Source organism: Lepisosteus platostomus, chromosome 9 (assembly GCF_059453375.1).
Source record: "Lepisosteus platostomus isolate fLepPlt1 chromosome 9, fLepPlt1.hap1, whole genome shotgun sequence".
Lineage (NCBI taxonomy): Eukaryota > Metazoa > Chordata > Actinopteri > Semionotiformes > Lepisosteidae > Lepisosteus > Lepisosteus platostomus.
In genome coordinates, this window is record NC_142619.1 from 15,359,373 (window position 1) to 15,382,418 (window position 23,046).

The 23,046-nt window shown below is 37.7% G+C and overlaps 1 protein-coding gene and 1 long non-coding RNA gene across 4 annotated transcripts in view; one reads left to right on the top strand and one right to left on the bottom strand.

The window, feature by feature from the left end:
- Positions 1–4,452: 4,452 nt before the first annotated feature.
- The window catches only part of ninj2 (ninjurin 2), a 53,513-nt gene continuing 34,919 nt past the window's right edge, over positions 4,453–23,046 (top strand). The window contains exon 1 of one of the 3 annotated variants that reach the window (XM_088646954.1): positions 4,453–4,626. In XM_088646954.1, the coding sequence (XP_088503080.1) occupies positions 4,594–4,626 (33 nt within the window). In that variant the 5' untranslated portion in view covers positions 4,453–4,593. The remainder of the gene's footprint in view (positions 4,627–23,046) is intronic. The other 2 variants (XM_088646957.1, XM_088646955.1) reach the window with 2 other exon arrangements.
- Positions 13,015–18,617, bottom strand: LOC148654548 (uncharacterized). The gene is made up of 2 exons (XR_015941487.1): positions 18,080–18,617; positions 13,015–13,626 (listed from the first exon to the last, which is right to left on the bottom strand). It is a non-coding gene; the product is annotated as an uncharacterized LOC148654548 (long non-coding RNA).

The following is a 23,046-nucleotide window of genomic DNA, read 5'->3' on the forward strand; positions in this document are numbered from 1 at the left end:
AGACTGTAGGACCCTACCACACACATTATCTGAACCTGAACTTTTCCTAATATTGATTTTCCTCATTTTTGAAGTCTCTCCAGATACAGGGTGAATATCACTATCAGCTGAGGTGGTTGTAGATTTCAACTCAAAGTGGGTATAAAACACAGTCAGATCATTGGTCAGCTGTTGCCCATCCATACCATTTAACAGAGGTATAGTGCTGCCACTACGCTTCTGAGGGATATTGGCTTTTAATGCCCTGCCATGCCATCCTGGTGTCACCTGGTGTCACCTGTTGTCATGGTGTTCTCTATTTTTACCCTATACTGTTCCTTAGCTTTCCTGATCTCCTTTTTTACCTCTGGACTTCCTTCCTGAGCTGGGTGTCCTCTTGAGAAAAAGCTTGTTTCTTTTTTAGGAGGATATGATTAAAGCTTTTTGTTACCCAGGGTTTGTTGTTGGGAAAAGCCTTAAAACTTTTGGTAGGGATGATAGAGTTGACGCAAAAAGAAATATAATCTGATACCACAACAGCGAGTTTGTGAATGCCCTTTGATGTGTTTTTAAACAATTCCACCCTAGTCTTTATATATTGCATATTTAGATTAATGTGTGTTACTGCTTGTTATTATCAACCACTCAAATATACCATTTTACTACTGCATTTTTATCTCAAAGTTAAAGCCTGTGTTATGAAGGATCACAGAGATGAGTATCTTTCCAAAAATTCACAGGCTGACAAATGTTCAATTAGTCATAGTTCTTCATTGCATCCTCCAGAACCTGATAATAACTCAGTATTCTAACAATTCCTCCCTAATCTTGATCAGAAATTTTGAAATCAGACGTAAAATTTCAGGTCACTATTCAATGGTATTGTAACGCTTACGGCCGACAGGAACTGTGTAAGAGCTGGCTTACCAGAGCGGCGACGTCACTGCCCTTCCCTGTAATAGCAGGACCACAGCCCTAGGCTGTGAAGAGATCTCTCTTTAGCTCACCGGGCTGGGTCCCTGTTGAGTGACGCGGGAATCCCGGGTTCGAGCCTCCGACGGTGCGGAGCCGACCTAATGCGGCAAGGGCGCCCACCTGAACCCCGTTGTGTTACAGTATCTACAAAGCAAGCCACGGTCATGGCTGAATTATTGGACTGAATTATAATACTGCCCTGGTGGGTGAAGATAAAAAACATGTTTGGTTAATGTCAAATCATCTCTATCCTGAGGTGTACAGTATGTTCTAACATATTTGGCACGTGACATTTTAGATCTCTTTCCCAGTTGTGCTATTGAAGGACATTATTCTAAGACAAAACAATACAGAAGATTTCTTAGTACTATAGGTGGCCTAGTATTAAGGATAACTTTCAGGATTAGTGTGAGATATGCCGTGTCTGCTTGCAAGTTAACGTTGTTGGGGTTACTAGTTGGTATTTTTAACCCGGATGTTATTACGTCTGGCTTCTGTTTAAACACATCACATCATAAACATGGTGTCAAAACCAGTCTAACCTTCAACTTGGAACTGAGAACAATTCTGAGGATGAGAGCTGGCTCAATAATAAGGACTATTATGACACATGAGTGTAGCTAACCGACAATTTGATGACATGATTTCCTGTGGACTCTGGAATATGATTGAACGCACTATGAAAGTATTGGGCGTTTGACAGTGTGTGGGCGTAGCGGAGAGGAAAACCAATCTCTGATGGTCCTGGACCAATGGATGTTTTATATTTTATAGATTTTGGCACTGGGCTTGGACATTAATTTAATTCAGAAACTGAAAAGGCAATATACTGATCCAGAAGCAGCAGACTGGAGAAGTGGTGTGTGGCAATCACATGATGAAAACTATGTCAACACATACTAGTCAAGAAAAACACAGAAGGTAAGCATAGATATTGACTTTATGGCTTATGTCTATGCAGACCACACTACATTTCATTACTGGTATGACACCACATCAGGTAATGACAGAATACTTTATGCAGATACTAGGACATTGTCTTTTACCTTTTGATGTCACACCATTTTCCTTAAAGCAGCTAATCTTTCTGGGTTGTGTGAGTGCCTTGACTATGTGGATCAAATGCAGCTCTTTTTGTATCTAAAAACTAACGTTGGGTAAGAGAAACTACACATAGGTGACAAATGTATCATAAGGAATTATAGAATTATAAAGCAAAGGATCATACCTTGTAAGCAAATTGACAAAGTCCATTCCACTTTGCTAAGAAACCTAGTCCTTTGGTCAACAAGATTAAAATTCAAGAAAGAGGTACAGACAGTCCCTGTAACAATGCGGGAGTAGGAGGAGCCTACAACGGTAATCCGACTGGAAGTACCCTATCTAACGGGGTCCAGTGTGGAAGAAAAGGAGCGCAAAGCCAAAATCAAAATAAACTTAATCTGTCCTGGTGGGAGTTACACAGTGGGCAGTACAAAAGACAAAGAAAATAAAAAGAAGAAAAACATCAAACTTACACTTGTGTCACAATCCCCTCTAGGACTGTTTCTGAAAGGTTCTCCCCTTGAGGGGGTGTACTTGTCCCTCCAGGGAGGTGTTCAGTGTGCTCTTAAAGGGTCCTCACAGCTGCAGCTCGTCCTTAATTAGCTGTGGCTGCTAAGGCATTGTGTCAGCCTTAATCCAGGGCTACGTCTCCACACTGAACACCCCCTACGTAATGCCACAGTCCCATGTAGATCAAGTTAAAACTGTTAAGTAACAGGTACGAGTATGTAAGCCACCATGATTTAAAGAACAAGAGTAGTATTGGACCCGAGATACCTGTAGACATGTAAGACCTTCATATCATAGTTAGATAATAATAATAATAATAATAATAATAATAATAATAATAATAATAATAATAATAATTGCTTACACTTATATAGCGATTTTCTGGACACTCCACTCAAGGCGCTGTACAGGTATTGGGGATTTCCCTCCACCACCACCAATGTGCAGCATCCACCTGGATGATGCGACGGCAGCCATAGTGCGCCAGAACACTCACCACACATCAGCTATCAGTGGGGAGGAGAGCAGAGTAATGTAGTCAGTTCATAGATCTTGCCATAACTTGATACCCAACTGATGCAAAGGAGGGAATGACATACAAATATCCTGGAGAAAATATTACCCTAACTGTTTCCCTCTGGTAGGCAAAACTGTCAAAATATTATTAATTTAACAATTTCTGTGAAGCATTAATTTTTCTTTAGTCTGTAGTAATTCATGATAGTTTTACTTTTTCTGGCTTGGCCATCTAGAACGTAAGAATAGTGATAAAGCAAAATATATTTGAGGGATTGAAGCTGGAACAGAATAACCCAAACTGAGCATCATCATTCTAGCAAATGAAAGGGTGCAAGCTGCATTCTCACAAGAAATTACAGAAACAGCTAATACCGGGGGAGATTTCAGTACGTAAGCAGGGTAAAGCCAGACAACACTTACCGTATCAGCCATCCTTGGGTGAAAACCAGTAAAGGTGTGGGTCTTAGGAACCACTTAGGAAAATCTTAGGATGACAAAGAATAAAAGATTGGCTTAAAAAAATTATACAGTAGAGTCGATGGTTAGTGTATCAGACTTGTCAGAGAATCATGGTCAAACATTTATATCCCAACTTCTAACCAAACAGTATCTGCCGTGATTTTTAGCAGCCAAATTAATTATGGAATTCAAGACTTACTGTAGATCACTTGCACAGTAAGAAAGAAAGAGGTTATCAGACCTCAGTACAGGCTGTCATGAGAAGGTCCTTAAATTACACCCTACTCAAGACAAGGATCTGTTACAGAATGTAAAAAAGTTTACAAATTAGGGGATGCCTGTTTCATAGTTACTAGTTTATTTGTCCAAATATCTCATCCAGCTGTTTCTTAAAGGAAGTGAAAGTCCGGTCAGATCACAATACTTTTATTGGGTCTTAGTCTTCTCTGTTCAAAACTAAAAAGTCTTCTCTGTACTGCCTGTAAGTATAGGGCATTTCTTTAAGTCACAGAATGCATTTCTCTGGCACTCAACTAATTAAATCACCCTCATTTGAACATTTCTCCCTTATCTGTACTGTTTTCTTTTTATTAACTAATTCCCAATCAAAATGAATGCATTTCACTTGCCGTGATGCACAAAGAGCTAAAGAGCTTTTCTTCATGAACTGAATCTTTTTAGTGTAGAACACAACTGAGCATAATTCAGAATAGCGAAATCTGATATCACAAAGTAAACCAGTGTTTTGAATAGACTGAAGTCTTGTTATGTTTCTAAGCGCAAGACATGGTTCTACAACAATGAAATTACTGTATATATCAAATACTATTCTCAAATTTAATTAACATCAACAAATGTTAATAAACATTATTCAAAATGTACCTTTAAGACATAAATTATACATTTTATTGCTGTTTTTGTCACATGACTCATTTCTACTCCCACTGCTGTGACTGACTGCATCATAGTGAAATAATGAATACCATACTTGTTCTTCTGGCCAGCTGCTGAGGTGTTCTGAATTCCTTTAAAACTGTCTGCCAATTTCAATCTTTTCACTACTCGGAACTTTAGGAGGGTGAGAGAAAACTCTGACTATTTAATGCAATGGCAACAACAAGAGGACGTGTTGATATTCAGGTAAGAGGCATGTGTAGCCTACAATGAGTATATATATTTTATAAGAATAATTTCTCTGGTGTAGAATTTACCAGGCTGTGAAAAGAAGACAAAATGTCAGGGGGAGCCTATCCCAGTCTGTTTCCTCAGAGGTGAAGATGCTTTGATTGCATCGTCAAATATCAATTAGAGAAGGGATGTGAGGAAAAGAAAAGCCTAACACTCCCCGAGATCAACTCTGTTAAAAGTAAGTAAAACAGATATAAACTAATTAGAAGTATTGAAGGGATTCTCACAGATCCATGATAAGTGTTATTCAATTGAACGTACTACTGTGGTATGCTAAGGGATAGAGTGTGAGATGGTTGATTGTTGGCAGCATATTATTAGTCCATGGAAGACTGTGCAAAACAACATCCGATGCATGTTTATAAAAGCGGGTGTCACATGGATTTTCTAACCTTCTAAAAATTGATTGATATTTTAAATATTGGTACAGATTAGAATTTGTCAGGATAATGAAGAACAGGAATTATATGCTTAAAATAAATCATTAAAATAAACCTCAGCAGTAGGTCTAATGTGAGGCATAGTAGTTTTGACACGTGACTTCTGTATTCTCTGTCACAGCTCTGGTGAAAGAGTAATAAATCAGAGGCAAAGGTGACAAACAAATAGTTATTAATAAAAACATAAAACAAAAGTAAATGACACAAATAACATAAAACATTAAACAAAAACACATATACCAGCTACACAACAAGGCATCTCAGAGGCCTACATTCGTAAGAAAATACAGAATGCTAACCCTGAAACATTATACAGTATAATGTTGTAACAGGCCAATGACAGATCCACCTTTATCCTAAATAAAAGAATACAACCCAGTGCAAAATCTCCATTCCAATTACATGGATACCCATATATGAATGGGAAGCAATCTCACTGTGTTTTAAAATTGCATCACCAATTTAGGAGACTGTGTTTTCAGCCTGAAACTCTCACAAAAACTGAAATCAAAATTTCCTAAAATACCAGGATAGCAAGCTCTCTTAAACAAGATTCAAATTACTGAGCCAGAAATTTGTCAAGGTTAAAAGTGAACTTTAAGAATAAACAATCATCCTTGGAACTACAAGTAAAATCAAAGTATATATTGCTGCTATTTGTGAACCAGCAATTAAACAAACTTTCTGAAACTATAAGACAGACATTGAGAACATGGAGAATAAAAAACTGAAATAGTTTATAAACCTATAATGAAACAAAACAAGGTAGTATAGGATATCATGCAAAAAAACCCAACAAATGTCATAATATAGAGAGATTTTAAAGTAAAATAAATAACTGACATTTTTTTCAAAATGAAACAAAACATCAATAAGACATAAACTGTAGTGCTGCACAATACAAGCAAAAACAAATATTAGCAAAATAGAACACAAATACAAAACTGCACATACTGAACTCATGTAAGAAAATATCATTATTAGCCTCATTATTCCAACAGAACCCATTTTTAGCGCATTTTCCTTGGAGAGGATTATTAAAGGGGAAATGTAATGCTATTTTTATATTTTGGGATTAGAAAGAATCAGTATAGATGAATTGCAAACCACAATGAAATTATCATATTAACTGTAACATGTTAACAGATGTCTAATTTACATCACAAAATATACAAAATTTCTGGGTAAGCTATATTGTCTTCATTATCTGTAATTCAGAGCAAGGCAACAAAACTTCTGGTGAAGTGAAGAGGCCCTATGACATTGTTAACAAGCAGGCTTGTGAATATATCTCTTTTAATCCAACAGCATTTCTCTTAATTAAATATAAATATTTCTCTATATTTAATGCACATATTTACTTGGGTCTTAAATATAATTATGATTAAAAGGATCACTTAAATCATGAAGATGTTATTTTTTATGTTAAGCACTGATATCCTCTCACTGTGTTCTCTTTTCATTGGTTGCTTTCTATGGGCAAAAATGGTTGGAATGGCACCCGGTTAAAGTACAAGTTTTGAATCAGTATCATAAATAAAAATATATTTCATATTACGAATTGTAAACTCCAAAGCAGAAAAATTTCAATATATGCATCCTATCCCAAATTAACAATATTTGAGAACAATCTTATTTTTTGTTGCAACAAATGCTTTAAACCAAGTGACTTTTGCTACTGCATCAATTTATTTATAATGTTATGAAACTGACTTATACAAGACAACATATATTTTTTAGATACTTAAACTAATTTGAATGAGTGCAATTGAATTGAATTCAATTTTGACTTTGAGATGGTTTTGCCAAAAAATACTGCGTGTTAACCTGTACTTGCTTGCTTGTGCACTACATTAGTCATTACAATGACTAGCAAGCAGGAAAGGCGAGTTTTACATCTCAATTCACACAAATTCTTGCTCTTCCCCATGGCAACACCAGTGGTTTATGACAATATGGCGACCATACATGTTCACGATTTTGTGCTTATTTCAGAATTTGTAAAGTTTTTTAATACCATCAATTGATTTCTTTTGTTGCCAAGATTAAATAACTGGTCTCAGAAATTGGGACTGCAGTTATCCTTTGAAGAAGGATCCAAATCATCACAGGCAGTTTTGATTTATCCAGTATGAGAGCAGAATGTTTGTTTTTTCAGAAATGATTAATTATCAGGAGTAATGGTGGTACAGCCTAAAGCTGTGCTCACTGTCTCCTGTCAGTGTGGTGTGAGCTCACTGATGAGTTCTGAGTGGCCCTGATGAGTCCACAGCTTCCTTCGGATACTGAAACTGATGTCCAGGGACAGGATGATTTCACTGTCTTGTTTGTGCTCCTTTTGTAATGAGGTACATGGTTCAAGGCTGTCCTGGGTCTGAATTACCAGCCAGTTCTTGACTGGAGAGGCTAAGCGAGTTCTTGACTGGAGAGGCTAAGCGACATTGCATATTGTTTATGTTGCAAATGTAGACTGGCAAATTGGGTAAGACAGACAGTCCATTATTGTTTCTGTTACATATGTACACATTTGATGCTGCAAATTTGCTGCTGAAAAGTTTAGGAATGTCTTTCGACTGCTTTTTCCAGAGAAATTGCAAGATGCAAATACTAATATTTTGTCATTTCTGCTTTTGTCAAATATTCAATTAGTCAGTCTTCATATGTTTTAATATTAACATCCAGTACCTTATTCAATATTAACATTATTATAAACAATAAGACTTGTAATATCTTCATAAAACAAGTATGGAGAGCAGTCTTCACACATAATAAGCCCCAGTATGTTTCTTGTTACACTGTCTTGATCTAGCTGTGTCAAATAATTTTCTTTAAATTGTATATAAATGGAAATCAGGAATAGCTTTATTTTTTATTAAAAAGCACAGAATAACCAAAAAATGCTGTAAATTTCGAATTTATTTTTATTTTAATGGAGATATTGTCATACCTTATTAAGCTGTCTGTCAGAGCAGCAACAGAGCTTTCTCACCACACAGCACCTGTACTGTATTTAGAATTAACCTTTTCGTCCTACAAACAGATTTAGATCAGTATGCCTTACACAGCTAACGTCACATACATTTTCTGTCAATATACAACAAAATAGGTATGTGTTTCCCTGAATTTAATAAACTTTAGAATACACACAAATCCTAACAAAACCTACAAAATACAATTAACATAGGGTAACCACATTATAGCAATATCAGTAACTGAGAATTTGTCCTCTCCTCAAAACCAGTATTGAGTGATTATGTGCTCCTTCAGTTCTTTACAGGACCTCATTGTGTTGTTTTAACTTTGGAATTGCCAACCATTAATCATCTAAACTTACTTATACAACTTAACTGTCACACACATTACTTCAGGAAAGATGAGAACAACGCTTACATATTTTCTGAAAACCTTACTCTGGCCATAAGAGGTGTGCACTGGAAGACTGAGGGCTGTCATCACACAGTGTAGCCAGCCTATAGTGTGAGAGCATGAAGAAGACAGTAGGTTGGAAAAGACCATATTCTGACCTGGAAGGGGAACAGTATAAGGGGGGAATAAGGTAAGACTGTGAACTGTGATGTTTGTGTTTTGAAAAGAGAAAGTGTGCCGTGTTTTTGAATGGTGGTGACTGAGCTGGAAGTGCCACCCACTGGAAGTAGAAACTAGCAGCTGTGGGATCAGAGAAGGATGAGGGACTTAATGGAAGCCCCCTCTGTACCACAAGAAGAACAGGGGTTGCCTGTCTATTCCTGGCTCTCTGACAGTGTAGTGTGTTTGAATCCCAGGCTGGCCAGACATGAGAAAATAAAGTGGCAGCAAATTTTATGTTCTCAGAATAAATTGTATTTTGTGGCTGTGAAAGTGTGACTGAAAAAAAGAAAAAGTGTAGTGAGATGTGGGTGAGAAAAGATAATGTAAAGATAGATAGATAAGATAGATAGATAATACTTTATTAATCCCGTAGGGAAATTGATGAAAGATGGGCTCACACAAAGCTCAACCAGTGGGAGTTGCCTTGTCTCAGCTCAAAGTTATAATGAGATTTCCATTTTTTTTCAACTTTTTTTTATTTTGCATTAGCAGATATTTATAATTAACTATTACTATAACAACACTAAATAGCAAAAAATAATAGAGAGAAGAAGATATTTTGTTTGGCAAAATAAAGTTGAAAATGTGAATATATTAAATGTATTATGATTTGAGCTTTATGCAAAGACTTTACAGAACATCTTCTATTTTTCTTTTATTAGTAACTGTAAGTCTCTTGAAGAGCATCAAAATTAAAATATTTTCCTGAATTAATGACAGAACAATACCCTCCTTGCATGTATCAGTAATATAATTCTGTAAAGAGAGAAAACCAAAATACAAAAAATTGGTATATTCTGTAGCATGTTTCGGCTATGGAGCTTTCTTCGGGTGAAGAAGGCTTCACAGCCAAAATGTTGTGTTTCTTTTCTTGTTCCTTTGCAGCCTACACATGCTGATGCAGCTACCTACTTAAACTATATAGTATATATATCTGTAAATTTGATTAATTTATCAAAATTTATGAATGCACAATTTGATCATGATTTTAACTATACTTCTACATAATTAGCAAGGTCCTGAAACAGGAAAATCAGAATTTTCTCTGGAGGTCTTTTAGAATTTGTCTAAAAAAGTTTTACCTGGAGCAAAGTAAAGGGCAAAAAACAAGGTCAGGCAAGTTATTAAAAATGATAACAGCACCATTGCCTGTCTTTTCAGATCTCAGAAGTTAAGAAATAGCAGGACTGGTCTGCTCTGAATAGGAATAGAAGACCTTTAAGTAAGACACTGTATAACTAGACCTATTTACAATGACCATCTAGGAGCCCTCAATGCATCTAGTAAAGACGATTCATGACAGAGTAGAAGGACGATATTTCCTCTCATTTCTATATATTCAAATGTGGGTTCTAATCTAACAACTTGTGCCATGAAATCCTTTTTCTCTTGTAAATATGATTCCAGAGGTGTAGAATGAGTGTTGTCTTGTGCTTTGATAGTGATAGAACAGTAAAGTAGCACCAGTAGCACCGTGGTGAGGGTTCTTGGCCTCGTAACTGGAAGACTGTGGTTTCTCAGGTCGGATACTGCTATTGTACTCTTAAGAAAGGGACTTCATCAGAACTTTTCTAGTAAACTATCAACCCATAGCTGGGTACAAATGTACATTGCTTAGGATAACAGCAAGAGCAAAATAAATAAGTAAAAATTAATAATAAGTAATTAGTAACTTTACAAGCATTTTGCATAACCACATCTTTAGTATAGATCTTGTGCAAAGACTTGCTGTAGATGAGTCCATTTTCTAAACAAATTAACAGATCAACTGTTGTATACAAATTTATATACAGAATCAAAATCCCTGCTAGTCTGTTCTCAAGACCTAATGTCAAGGAAAGTTCTATCCGGACCCTATGCAGATGACACAATCAAGGTAGAGTGAGGAAACACTGGAAAAAGGCATGCAGGATACAGGAATGAAAACAAGGGGGCGTGTCCATGGAGTGCTGGTGGTCGGGGGAGGTGTGGCAGAGGCAAACGAGAAATTCAAAACGGCGCAAAAAGTCCAAGGCCAGGCGATCCATCCGAGACAGACGATTAAAATCAGAACTGGGTCGGGACTGGCAGGGGAACAGGAATGGGAACAGGAACGGGAACTTAAACCACAACGGAGCCAGGGGCATCCAGGTCCCAGGCTCGCATGATGCAGGAACCAATGCAGAGCCCAGATAAGCATCAGCGTCTGGCTTTAAAGGGGAACCTGAAAAGGGGCTGGAACAGGGAACAGGTGCGGGAGATGAAACTAACAAGGAAGGGCTGGAGCGCCCTTAAGAGGAGGGGTCGCGATCGTGACACCTAACACTCCAGGTTTGCCTGTGTACTGTGAGTTGACCCATAAGTAAAAATGTACTGATTTAAATGTTGTGTTATAGCATTGAAAAAATATTTTTGCAGCAACTGGTAAGTAGTGGGGAGACAGAATTATGTCACAAAGAGAAATTGACATTTTTCCATAATAAAAGTACCGCAATATTTTTGTGATTAAAAAACGTTATCAGTAAAGCATGAAAGAAATGCTTTGAAGTATGTGGAGAAATAAAAACATGGGGAAACAATCCCTTGTTTCATTCAACAGGTAATGCAAACTGCAGTACCACATCATAATGTTTCTATGTGGGAAAATGTTGTGTTTCCAGGCCACTTCATTATCACCTTAATTCAGTTTACAACCTATTTCATTGTCATCATAATTCATTCTTAACTCCGTTCAACCTCTAGCACTATTAAATATCTTTTAATGCAGTCATGGCTTAGTTTTGTCTCAGTTCATTTCTTTCTTATCTTAGTTCAAGTTGTGGACCAATTCATTGTAAGCCAAATGCAACATCTTGTTCAAATCAAGCTATATAATTTAATTACATCAACATCAAAGACATTCCTGCCCAGAGGTGGTACTTGATATGACTCACACAAGCATAATTTTGTGGCACGTATAATGATATATTATTCATTACTATCAGATCTCTGACAAACCACAATGTGACCAGGTGATGCATTTTCATTTGTTAAAGCTTCCTAATAAGGAAAAAAAGTATAAAAATGTAAGGCAAGGAGTTCCAAAGAAACTAACAATACCAGCAATGTTTAGTGAAATGGAGAAGGCTTAAGTATGTTTGAAAGTGGAGGGTGTGTTAACAAGTGAGGCGCTCTGATTGGATGAAGGGATAGATTGGCGAAGTTTGCGGGGATTGTCTCTGGCTGGTGCTTGATTGGGGTGAGATCGTTTGTGTGGAGGATTTTGATTAGCAGCAAGTGTGACAATTTGTCTGCATTAGAGACACAAAGAGCACTGAGCGTCATTCAGCATCTTCACACAAGGACTAGAAAATCTATGGTCAGCCCTGTATCTTTCACCAACAAGATATGTTCAGTAGCTTAGTGTTACAGAGGGGCATCAGGCTTGCCCCAGTGCAGGACAGACCAAAACTGTTTGTAGTCATTTATTGAGAGTTTGTGGAGCCTGGTTATAATAAATACAATATTATTTAATTTTATTACATAGCACCTTTCAAAGTGGCTTCTCAGAGTGCTTTGTAGAACAACAGCAAAAAACATTGAGAGGAGATAGTATATGAGCGTACAGAATACAGTAGAAAAGCCTAGGGGCATAGAGAACCAGTTAGATAAAAGCCCTTCTAAAAAAAAGAAGGGTTTCAGTCTAGATTTGAAGGAGCTCAGGGAAGCGGACTCTCTGATATCTTTAGGGACAGAGTTCCAGAGCTTTGGGGCATAACAGGAGAATGCCCTATCACCTGTAGAGCAAAGATGGACCTGGGTGACCGACAGGTGACCAGAGTGGAGGTTACGAGGTGGGGTAGAATGATAGTAACTCAGAAAGGTACTGAGGTGCCAAGCCATGCAGAGCCTAGTAGGTGAGCATTAGGATTTTGAAACTGACACAAAACCTGACAGGAATCCAGTGCAAGGACTTCAGGATAGGAGTAACGTGAACTCTTGTATTAGACCTTGTCAGGATCCTGACTGACAAATTCTGGACATACTGTAGCTTGTTCAATTTGTATTTAGATACCCCAGTGAGGAGGCTATTACAGTAGTCAATACAAGAAAAAAAAGTGTGCTTACTTCTAAAACTAAATAAAAAGATTTAGCAGCAACATCACACGTAGTTGCAATATTTCTGAGGTGGAAGAATGATGTTTTGACAATATGTTGCACAAACAATATTTTTGAAAATTAAAAACGGCGACTGTCTTTATTCCCCAGGAAAAAATTAGGTGGACAGCAAACTGAGTGCAGAGGTAATGAGAAAATCATGTCACTGGATATATGGAATTAGCCACTGAGCCAGTTATAAAAATTTGAAAAAAAGGTTTTATTTCTTCGTTACTTCAAACAAATAATCTAATAATACAGAATATTATTACAGTAGAGTACATATTTCCTTGCTTTTATAAAAGAAAAGTGTTAAGACCAATAACTATATCTTTGTTGCAGTTTTAAGGATTCTTTTTTTAAAGTTTAAGAGAGAATGTCAGTAATTCTTACTGAATAGTTTATATTTTATTAGGGAAACAGTTTTATTATCACTACCTCTGTTTGTCCCATTTCAGATGAGAAGGCATTAGTCTTCAAACTCTGTATTCCTATATCACTATAAACTTTAAACAATGTTTTTCTAACATTTGTTACAAGAAAACATTGTCCCCACAAAGGAGTTACCCACCCTTGGAACTGCATGTTGGTGTTCTTCTATTGTTATTGTTTCCAAAGAGCACTGCTGAGAATGGTCCACCTTATCTGACTATCATCAGCAGGAAAGCAGAGGAGGGACATCATATAGGATAGTTGTTCTCTGTAACCAGGTCATAGCTGGGGTCCTTCGCAAGGGAACCCACAGGACATGAAAGTTTGCCAGACAGGATGTCACACCTCTGTTTGCAAAGCCCTGCCAATTTTGACCCTGCATTCAGAAAAAAGGGGAAAAAATGCCAAAATGTCACGTTAGAATTATGCCACATATTAGAACATTGCAGTATTACACCAGTGTTGTTTAGAACTGCAATTATCATCTTTTGTGAATCTGGTGTACAGGGAAAAAAGATACACACTTTTTTTGAAATATGATTTTTCAACTTAATGTTTTTGCTAATTTTGCGTGTCACATTATGTCTTTTGTGCTCACATTTTCATAGCTTGTCATTCATAAATAGTAATGTTTACATTATTAAATGAAATCAGATTACAGGCTTAAAGAAATTTGATTTCAATCCAAATCACCTTTCATCTTTCTCAGACACAAATCTTACCAACAAAAACAAAGATGTGATAGGGGTTGCTGCTGCATGATGAACTAAACCAAATGGAGCTAACACCACACCACCCACAGGTGAAGTTCACTCAATTATGTCTTTCTCTTATGGGAACTCTTTTCCATAGCTGACTAGTGGCACAACAGGGATTTAAACTTGCAAATACCAGAAGGCCATTCCTGCGTTGTTTTTTTATTGGGTAAGTGTAACAGGGCAGCCTGAATGGGACTGGGCAGAATGGGACTGTAGAAACGGGGCTAAACCCCCAGAAACACTCCCAGTAACTTATTCCTCCGCATTGTCATGAGTAAGTTAAAGAATTGGCTGCACCTGGAGACACCAGTTTTCTACAAAAAACACTGTACTACAGGGAAGGGGAGATTCTACTACTGGATAGGGAAGGAAAATCAACATCGAGGTTGTTCTTTCTACCATTTACTCTCCCATTGCAGGAAAGGTTTTGTGTGCAGATTCCCTTGCTATGCTGCAATCTAATGGAGATTTGTTACAGTAAGCCATTTGGAAACTTGAGGAAGGTTAAATGTGTATTATACTCTGTCACCTTCACCACACCCTGGTGCCATTTAACAATAATTAATTGATTCTTGGCAATCTTGGAAAAAAATATTTGATTCAGTGTCATAATGGTATAGAAATTCCCACACCTCGAATATCACAGCCACTTTGAAATATTGTGATGCTTATCAGGTGAACCAAAAATATTTTATACAAGTCTAATTCTAAAAAAATGAATTTCAAAGCTATTGATACTGCAATTACACTGCATGGTTTTGATTGTAACATAATACTAATAACCGAGAAAGAAATAAAAAGTAAAGAAGATTATAGCAAGATTATAATTAGAATTCCACATGTAACTATTGTATTTCACTCTTCTCTGAATAGATAAATGCAAGCTTGCATTATTCTACTGAAAGGAAAAATAGAATGAAAACTGAAATGAAAACCATTTTTACTCTGCTAATTACAATTTAAATCCATCTCAGAATTTTTCTTGACTTGCTTTTAAATTATAGGCTTTTTACTTTTTGACTCCCACTGCCGACAGAACGTGATGAGTTTTACCATATGTACAGTATACCCCTCAGCAGGAGCTAATAATACTTTTTTTCAGACTTTAAAACTTGGGTACTTCATATATTTTTAGTGTACTAAAAGGTATAGAATGTCAAATCCAGACACAACAGAGCAGCAGAGTTTAGGTCAGTTCCAGGGCAAGAGGCAAGATGGGGAGATTTTATAGCAAAGCTTAAACTGAGTGTGGCAGCCATTATGATTATAGTTGTTTTCAGCCCCAGGAACAGCCTACTCATGGATCATTTTGAGGAAACCAGAATTAAATTTGACAAAAAAGGCTGTTTTAAGCAACCCAATAATACCTTTTCAAAATCTGGCAAATGTTGATTTAGAACAGAGAAGGTTCATTTATTTTCCTTAAACACAATACACATTACATCTCAAAGCTTTTCCATGTAACACAGTTCAGTTCAGCTTACTGCTTATAAATCAGATCTCACTAGTAGGAAGTAAGCCAAATGATAATTGACAATGACATCCTGTGAATGGTATGGAAAGAATTTTATAGGAATTTCAAAACACTACACTATGAATTTCAATTCCTGTCTTCCTCCACAGCCTCCACCTGCTTTTGGCTTTCTCTTTCAAGGGAGTGGCAGGAACACAGCCCCCAGACTAGGACTTACCACTGTTCAGGCATCAACAAGATATTTTGAGGGCAGGGCAACATAAAACTGCAGGGCCAAAGGCCATAAAATGTAATTTTATACAGATGTACTTTTACAATCAAACGTGAGTGTTCTTATGACTGAGTTTTGTCAAATCTGTCATTCTGTTTATTAGAAACCGTACTGTGTATTTGGTCTAAATTTATTTTTCCTGCAGAGAATGGTAACAAAATAAGCTGGACACAAATCAGGAATTTTACCTGTGTGAATTTTCCTACATTCAAATAAATAGATGGCCCAAAGATGTCACACTTTTGTAGGTGAAGTTGTCTAATTAATAACTCGTTAAACGTCTAAGCTAAACAATATGTAAATAATACCTAAATTAAAAAAGGGTGTCTTTTATTGGTTTTAAGAACTGGTGAAAATGTAAAAATATAAAAACTGAGTATATAACCATTGCTGGATACCTGCTATGGATTTACAAAATCAATTTTAATTTAAAAATATGTAAATGTGACTAACATCACATATAATTTTTGTTACAGATTCGGTAAGAGAAACCGAAACCAGTGAGTGAACCCACTTGCAGAAGCTGACAAAGCCTAGCCGTGATCCAAAGAAAGCCGTAGTCGAAGGAACGAGCCGAGATTCCAGGGGAAACCAGAGATCCAAAAGGGAACGAGTTATCGAAGCCAAAGCGTGATCCGAAATCGTAGACAATAGAGCAATCCGATAGTCCAGGGGTAGCCAGAGATCCAAAACAGAGCGTGAGTAACGAAGCCAAGCCGTGATCCGAAAAGCCGTAGTCAAAAGGGGAAAAACCGTAAACCGAAAGCCAAGAAGAACACAAGGTAGAAGAAGGAGTAGCGCAACCAGGAAGCTCGAAAGGAAAACCAATACTGAGCAAGGAGGTAGGGAAAGACAGGTGTTTAAGTAGGAAGAGATGGGGGTGTGGTGGTGAATAGGAAAACTGATAGGTAAACTGAAGGAGTAGGGCTACGCCTACTTTTGCCTCTTCCGTTGCCGGGAGGCAGGGATCGTAACAATTTTGCTCTCAAGAACTTAAACAAAAGTGGTATTCTTCCAGTTTTATGTAACTGGGATATTTTCAACAGCTAGGGAAATGTTCCAGTTTTATAACTATGTGGAGCTCCGTTCAGTGTGCAGTATGACTCTGTAGTCCAGAACTATAGTGTTAAAAATATTCCACCTGTTGTGAGTAGTTAATAGTAGAGCAATGCATGGATGTGTACAGTACATGGATTTGGGTATATGCTGTATATAAGGGTGTGTTTCAAATTAAAAAATGAGAGTAGAGGAAAGAGTAGAGAGTTGAATGTGAGGAGTGCCACACTTAGTGTGTGAATATTTTTATGAAAATAAATGGTATAGATTAAAAAATATCAAAACAGTTTAAATTACATCTGTCATAAAGCTTTGGCAGTTAAAATCATTTAACAATTTGTCATACTTAATACATACTAATAAGTAGCTTCTGACATAAATCAAAATACCAGGATTTTCAGTGTAAGGAAATGTTTTGTATAAAGTGTTCTGAGATATAAAACCACAAAATCCAGTTATTTAGCTAGAGACAGCTTAACTAAAAGCCTGGGAAAGAAGCATGCATTTTAAATTTTTTACAGTTTCCCTTGAAGGGCAAAACTCTGATGAATCTGGAAGGGCCACCTGAATAAACAAGCTACATGTATACTGCACAGTCCTTTTGATGAAAATTGCACAGAAAGATAAAATTCTAGCCAGAGAGCGGTGCACTACTGTTCAACAAGGTTTGTTCAATGCTCATTCTGGTGTATATATAATATACTGGTATATTCTGGTTCTATGCTCATACTGGGCCAGTGGTGGTTGCATCACAATGATCCCTTGCAAATATACTCGTGCAAATGCTCCCTAGATATGCTATATAAAGTTACTTGTTTATTTAAACTATGCACTTCAGAGGTATTTTATATTTAAATATATACTGATGATATATGAGAATACTGTAGTTATAGCTTATGTACTGTACTTTTACAAAAAGTTGTCAATTTGTTTTAAGCCCTCTGACTAGCAATACAGCTTGTGCAGTGAGGCATGAAAGTTTGTTAGGTGCACTTTTACCCAACGAGTTCCAGGTGGAACAATGCCTGATCAGGTCACCTTTAAAAAGGCCTTAATTCAAAGCTTAGGTCATTGCAAGAAAAAGGCCACAGTTAGTCAGTTTTCTGTGCATTCCATAATGCCTTGAATGTCACCAGAAGCAAGGGAGAGGGCCATTGGAATGCTGCAGGCAGGCATGTCATGTGTCGGCATTGCTAGACACATTGGAGTAAGCCACTCCACTATGTCCCGACTGCAGAGAACGTTTCAGTAAACCGGCAGGACAGATTACCTTCCAAGATATAGTCACACTCAAGTGACCACACCCATACCAGAGCAAGACCGAAACATCAGACAGGTCCATGTGAGAGACATTTCAGATCTGCCATTCGTACTGCCACTGAAACTGCCAGCAGACACAATGCCCGCATCAGTGACAGGACAGTGAGGCTCCATGCTGCTGGCCTTAGAGCAAGACAACCTGTCAGAGGCCCTCTGCTCACACCTCCTAGACATCCCACCCGACTGGCTTGGGCCAGACAGAGGCTGCGATGGACTCGTCAGCAGTGACATCAGGTCCTCTTCACGGATGAGTCACTCTTCGGCCTGCTCCATGCAGACGGGAGGGCCAGAGTGTGGAAGAGGAGTATATCAGTATATATAAAATACAGTGTTTGGAAATAGAATTCATGTCAGAAACTTTTTAGGTGTACAATCTCAAAAAGCTTTGTTTTATGTTCTTTTCTATTTATTCTCATGTAAGGAAATTTGTTTATTATAATTCATATTTACAAAGCTGTGCCTAAAATAAATTAATAGCTGACAGAATAAAACAGGGAGTTTGCCTTTTACCCACTTGCAATGGAGAAAACTGACATTTGAAAACCATCACTGAAACTCCCTTTCACTAATAAAACAGGTTTCTAAGTTTCCTCCAAAAATCCTTTGGATTCCTTTAGTGCTTTTTTCCTAGGGCTAGTTAAAAAAATGGAAGGGTGTGCACTTGGAATTTATTTGAATTTCAGTTCTTTTCACTCCAAGTGTTTTCTGTTGATTCTTTTAGGTGTTATTTCTAGTTCTAAAAATCTGTTTTAGTTTTATGTTTTACTGAATACTGAGAAGCATACTTCTATATTATTATATTCTGACACCTTTGTTCACAACCAAACATAACATCCTATCAACATGTTACCAAAGTAGTACATTATCTACTGTAGTAGTTTGCAACAGTGAAGAAAAGAAAGAAAAAAGTATTTTTCACTTCAACAATAGTTTAATAAAATGGGCTAGTCTTTTTAGCTTTTGCAATGTCTTGAAAAAGCTACGTCTGTCAGTAATTGTAGTGCTTTATGTCTAGTGAGGATTTTTGATTATATGACAAGATTTATGAAGCACACTTACATGTCACTCCACACTGTATATGGTGCAACAGGGAGGATTAGGCAACAAAAGAAAATTAGCTTAATCGTTTAGTCTGAAATAGGTGATTGTGAACTATGTAAGTATTTGTCATGATCGTAATCCCTCCTCTTAAGGGTGCTTCGGCCCTTTCGTATTTTAGTTGGTTTCATGCACCTGCCCCCTGTTTTGTCCGTCTTTATTTAAGGGGGGTTCTCCCGCTATGCCTTACTCTGCATTAGAAGACAGACGCCCCGACTAGCATCAAGTCGCCCCACGTCCAGGCCTTTAGGGCATAGGCTTCCGAACGTTGTCCTGACCAGCTGAGTCCAAGGTTCAGAGCGCCTGTCCTTGTCAGTCTATTTTTATCTTGTTTGTTCCTGGTTCCACGTCCCCGTTCCGTGTTTTATTCTTGTCTTCGTCTTGGATGGACCTCCTGGTTTTGGACTTTGCACTGAGCCCCAGATTCCCCCTTTTGGACTGTTTTGGACTCGTTCGCCTACGCCAAGCCCCCCGAGCACCGGATCACCATAGTCACGACCCCCTGTCTGCCATCTTGTCCTGCTCCTACTGTGTTTCCTTTGAAGTCTTATTCCAGTCACTTCCAGATTATACCATCTGCATAGGGTCCTAAACTACACGTTGTGACAGAATTCTTGTCTCGTATTTTTTGCTAGCAAAAACAACCCCAATTTAACTAACAAAATGTATAATATACATAAGCATTCAAATGACTAAACACATCGTGGACATATATACAGTAGACACTGAAATGTATATACAGTGGATATTTGGAAATTCAAGCATTTGTTATTTACATAGCTTTCTATGAGGGTGACAACCCTTAGAGAAATATAAAATATATAAAAATATATACCTCTATATTATTATAAAGGTATTATGTGGATTTATTATTATTATTATTATTATTATTATTATTTTGACCTTCATAATTGCAATGCCACTCTCAAGACTCAGTGTATTTCGTGTGATGTTGCTATTCACCAATAGATTAATATTTTAAAATTCAACTTTTCTTTCAAAGCACAGGAAGGGAGCATTATATTGCATTTGTACACAACAGAGCAAATGAGAAAGAACTGAATATTAATTTTCAGCGTGTTTTCCAGTAAATCCTTCAAATGTGATTCTACAGTGAGATATTCTCCCTTAAAGATCCACTTCAATCTTACTTTTCACATGGTGATGTCACAGGATGACAAAAGTGGGAGTAAAGCAGCGGCTTGTGAGCTACGTTTACTTGAGTTTGTACATAGAAATTATAATAGCCAGTGTGTTTGGTTGGTTTAATGAAGCAGCTGCAGTGGGACTGTTAAAATAAGTTAAGGTTCCAGAGGGTGGCATCAAGACACTTGAGAAACATACTGTAGGAAAAAAGTTGTTCTGTATATGCACAAGGTTATTACAACAGTAGTCAACTCAGGTTTTAACACTCTAGGTTCCTAGTTTTATGAACTTCCATTCTGGGAGGGATCTTTCACACAAATGGATCCCCTCCAGGTTCCTTGCTCTTAAATCACACTTCTTCTGGGGGTACACATACTATTATCATGAATCCCATCCCAGATTTATAAGCATCTGATTGTATTGTATTATCCAGTGTGATTGTGTGAGGTCTGACCGTGCTTTTAACCACCGGCGTACCCTTTCTTAACTCCCTTTTTGGATCAGAGTCCCGGTGTGGAATTGATCCACAGAAAATATGCAAGACCAGCTAGAGACCAGGAGAAACATTATTCCCTTTCAGCGTGGTCCTGTGACAAACGCCAAACCAGCCGCATGAGGATTTAATATAGGGATTTCAATTAGGGACACCCATGATGTTTAATAAGAAAATGCATTCCTATGCTGCTGTCAGAATGTCGAGATCCTCTGGTGGTGAACAGCGGTATTATGGTGCCAAGTGAATTTTTGCCACTGTGTCACACCGGGTACTTGGCCTCTTCCTTTAGAAATTGCGGTCTATTCAGCCTACTGGTTTCCTATACAACAATATAAACTCAGTCATGCAGCCACCAGCCTCCTGTTACAAAAGCATCTGTGACACATACAGCCATCTGTTCTCTAACATCAAAGACTAGCTCACTCACCACATACAGCCTCTACTCTTCCACAAATGTCGGTATCTCAAGCACTGCTGCCACACATGGACAAACACAGACCAGAAACATCTCAGGTATCTCAAGTGCTGCTGCTACATACATAGACATGCTCTCTCTCAGCTTCTACTCGGCCAGTCTCACTGCCGTGCCTCCACATGAGTCAGGCTGACAACACCACACTAACATGCTGGCACCCCATTTGCTCTGACTTGGACAGGTCTACTATCTCACTGGTGGATGAACGACTCACAGACACTACATATAACTTAGGTGACACACTCCTGCCTCCTCTCTGTCTAGAATCTGGAGTCTGGATTATACTGGAAAGTCTATATTTATAACACTGCCCACAACTGTCACTCATAAGATCAAAATTTTCTACAGCTGTAGTCACTCAGAGTGACTACGCTTGTCAAGGAGAAACACCATCCCTTAGTATTCCAGCCTCGGGGGGGGTGGAGGGGGCATTATAAAAGTTAATTACCAATATGCACCTGTGGGGCTATGTCACGACCCCAAGTGTCTAGGGGTAAAGGGGTGTAACATTTAGGATAATTTTTGGATGCAGGTGGGTTCTGGTGAGGGACTAGGAAGTAAGTCAACAAGGGTTGGTGCAAAAGTTATTATTTTAAGGTGAATAAGTGACTGGTACGTAATAGGACACAATAACACACAGTGAAAAGGAACTAGAGTGGTGCCAAAGAAAAGAAAACAACAAACAAAATGGAGCTGGCAAAGAATGTGAGGGAAAGCTGACCTAACTACAAAAGAAAACCCGAAACACTCAGTCTTCGGCGTCTTCAAACACCCTAGCTAACCTTCACTGACTACCCAAAACCGAACAAGACAAAAGGCACTCACCCATACTAACTAGTGTTACTAATACAAAAATCAACTACGTGTGTGGAATGTACCCAACAACCTAAACTAACACTATACACAAAGTTTCACACAAATACACAAGTGAGCTACGAATACAAACGAGAGTAGACAAGTAACAGGGTACAAGAGAACACAGAGGTTGATACAATACGTTTGGACAATGTAATGGGTAAATTAAGGATATCATAAACAAACAAAAGTAAAAAGAGACGAACACAAATCAACAAAGCTGAAGCTATGCAAAAACACACACAAACGAAGTGCAAAGCGAAGCGGGACCAAAGTCAAATGAAAGGCCCCTTCTGAAAACCTCCAACTAATATACTGAATAATCTGTGTTCTGGTTGGCCGAGAGTTAATTTAAGAGGACTTCACACAGAAACAGTGATGTAATGATGGACCAATGGGGGAGGGAGAACAATCAAGGTCAGGAAGTGTGGAACAGCAACAAAACACACATGGACCACACTCTGGGACATAACAGGCTGTTTTACAATTCATTGTGTTCCTTTTCAAACATTTAACCAGGTATTGTTCTACATTTTTTCTCAAGTGTCACTGTTTGACATTTTATGGCATTTATAGTTACAATCACAACTAAACCTGCTGCGGTTTAATTTAGTTGAAGATGGGATTTTATTTTTTTAGAGTTAGATACTTTTCACAAATATTATAATTGGATATTGAGTTTCTTCTGATTTTACCCATAATTGCTAACAATAATAATAGTTATGGTCAAAAAGAAGAAAATTAATGACAGGCTAAAAGGCAAATATGTTACTTGGATTTGTTAGTGATATCCACTGATATACAAATAGTATATCAAATACTGCACCTATGCAAAAAGCAACAGGGA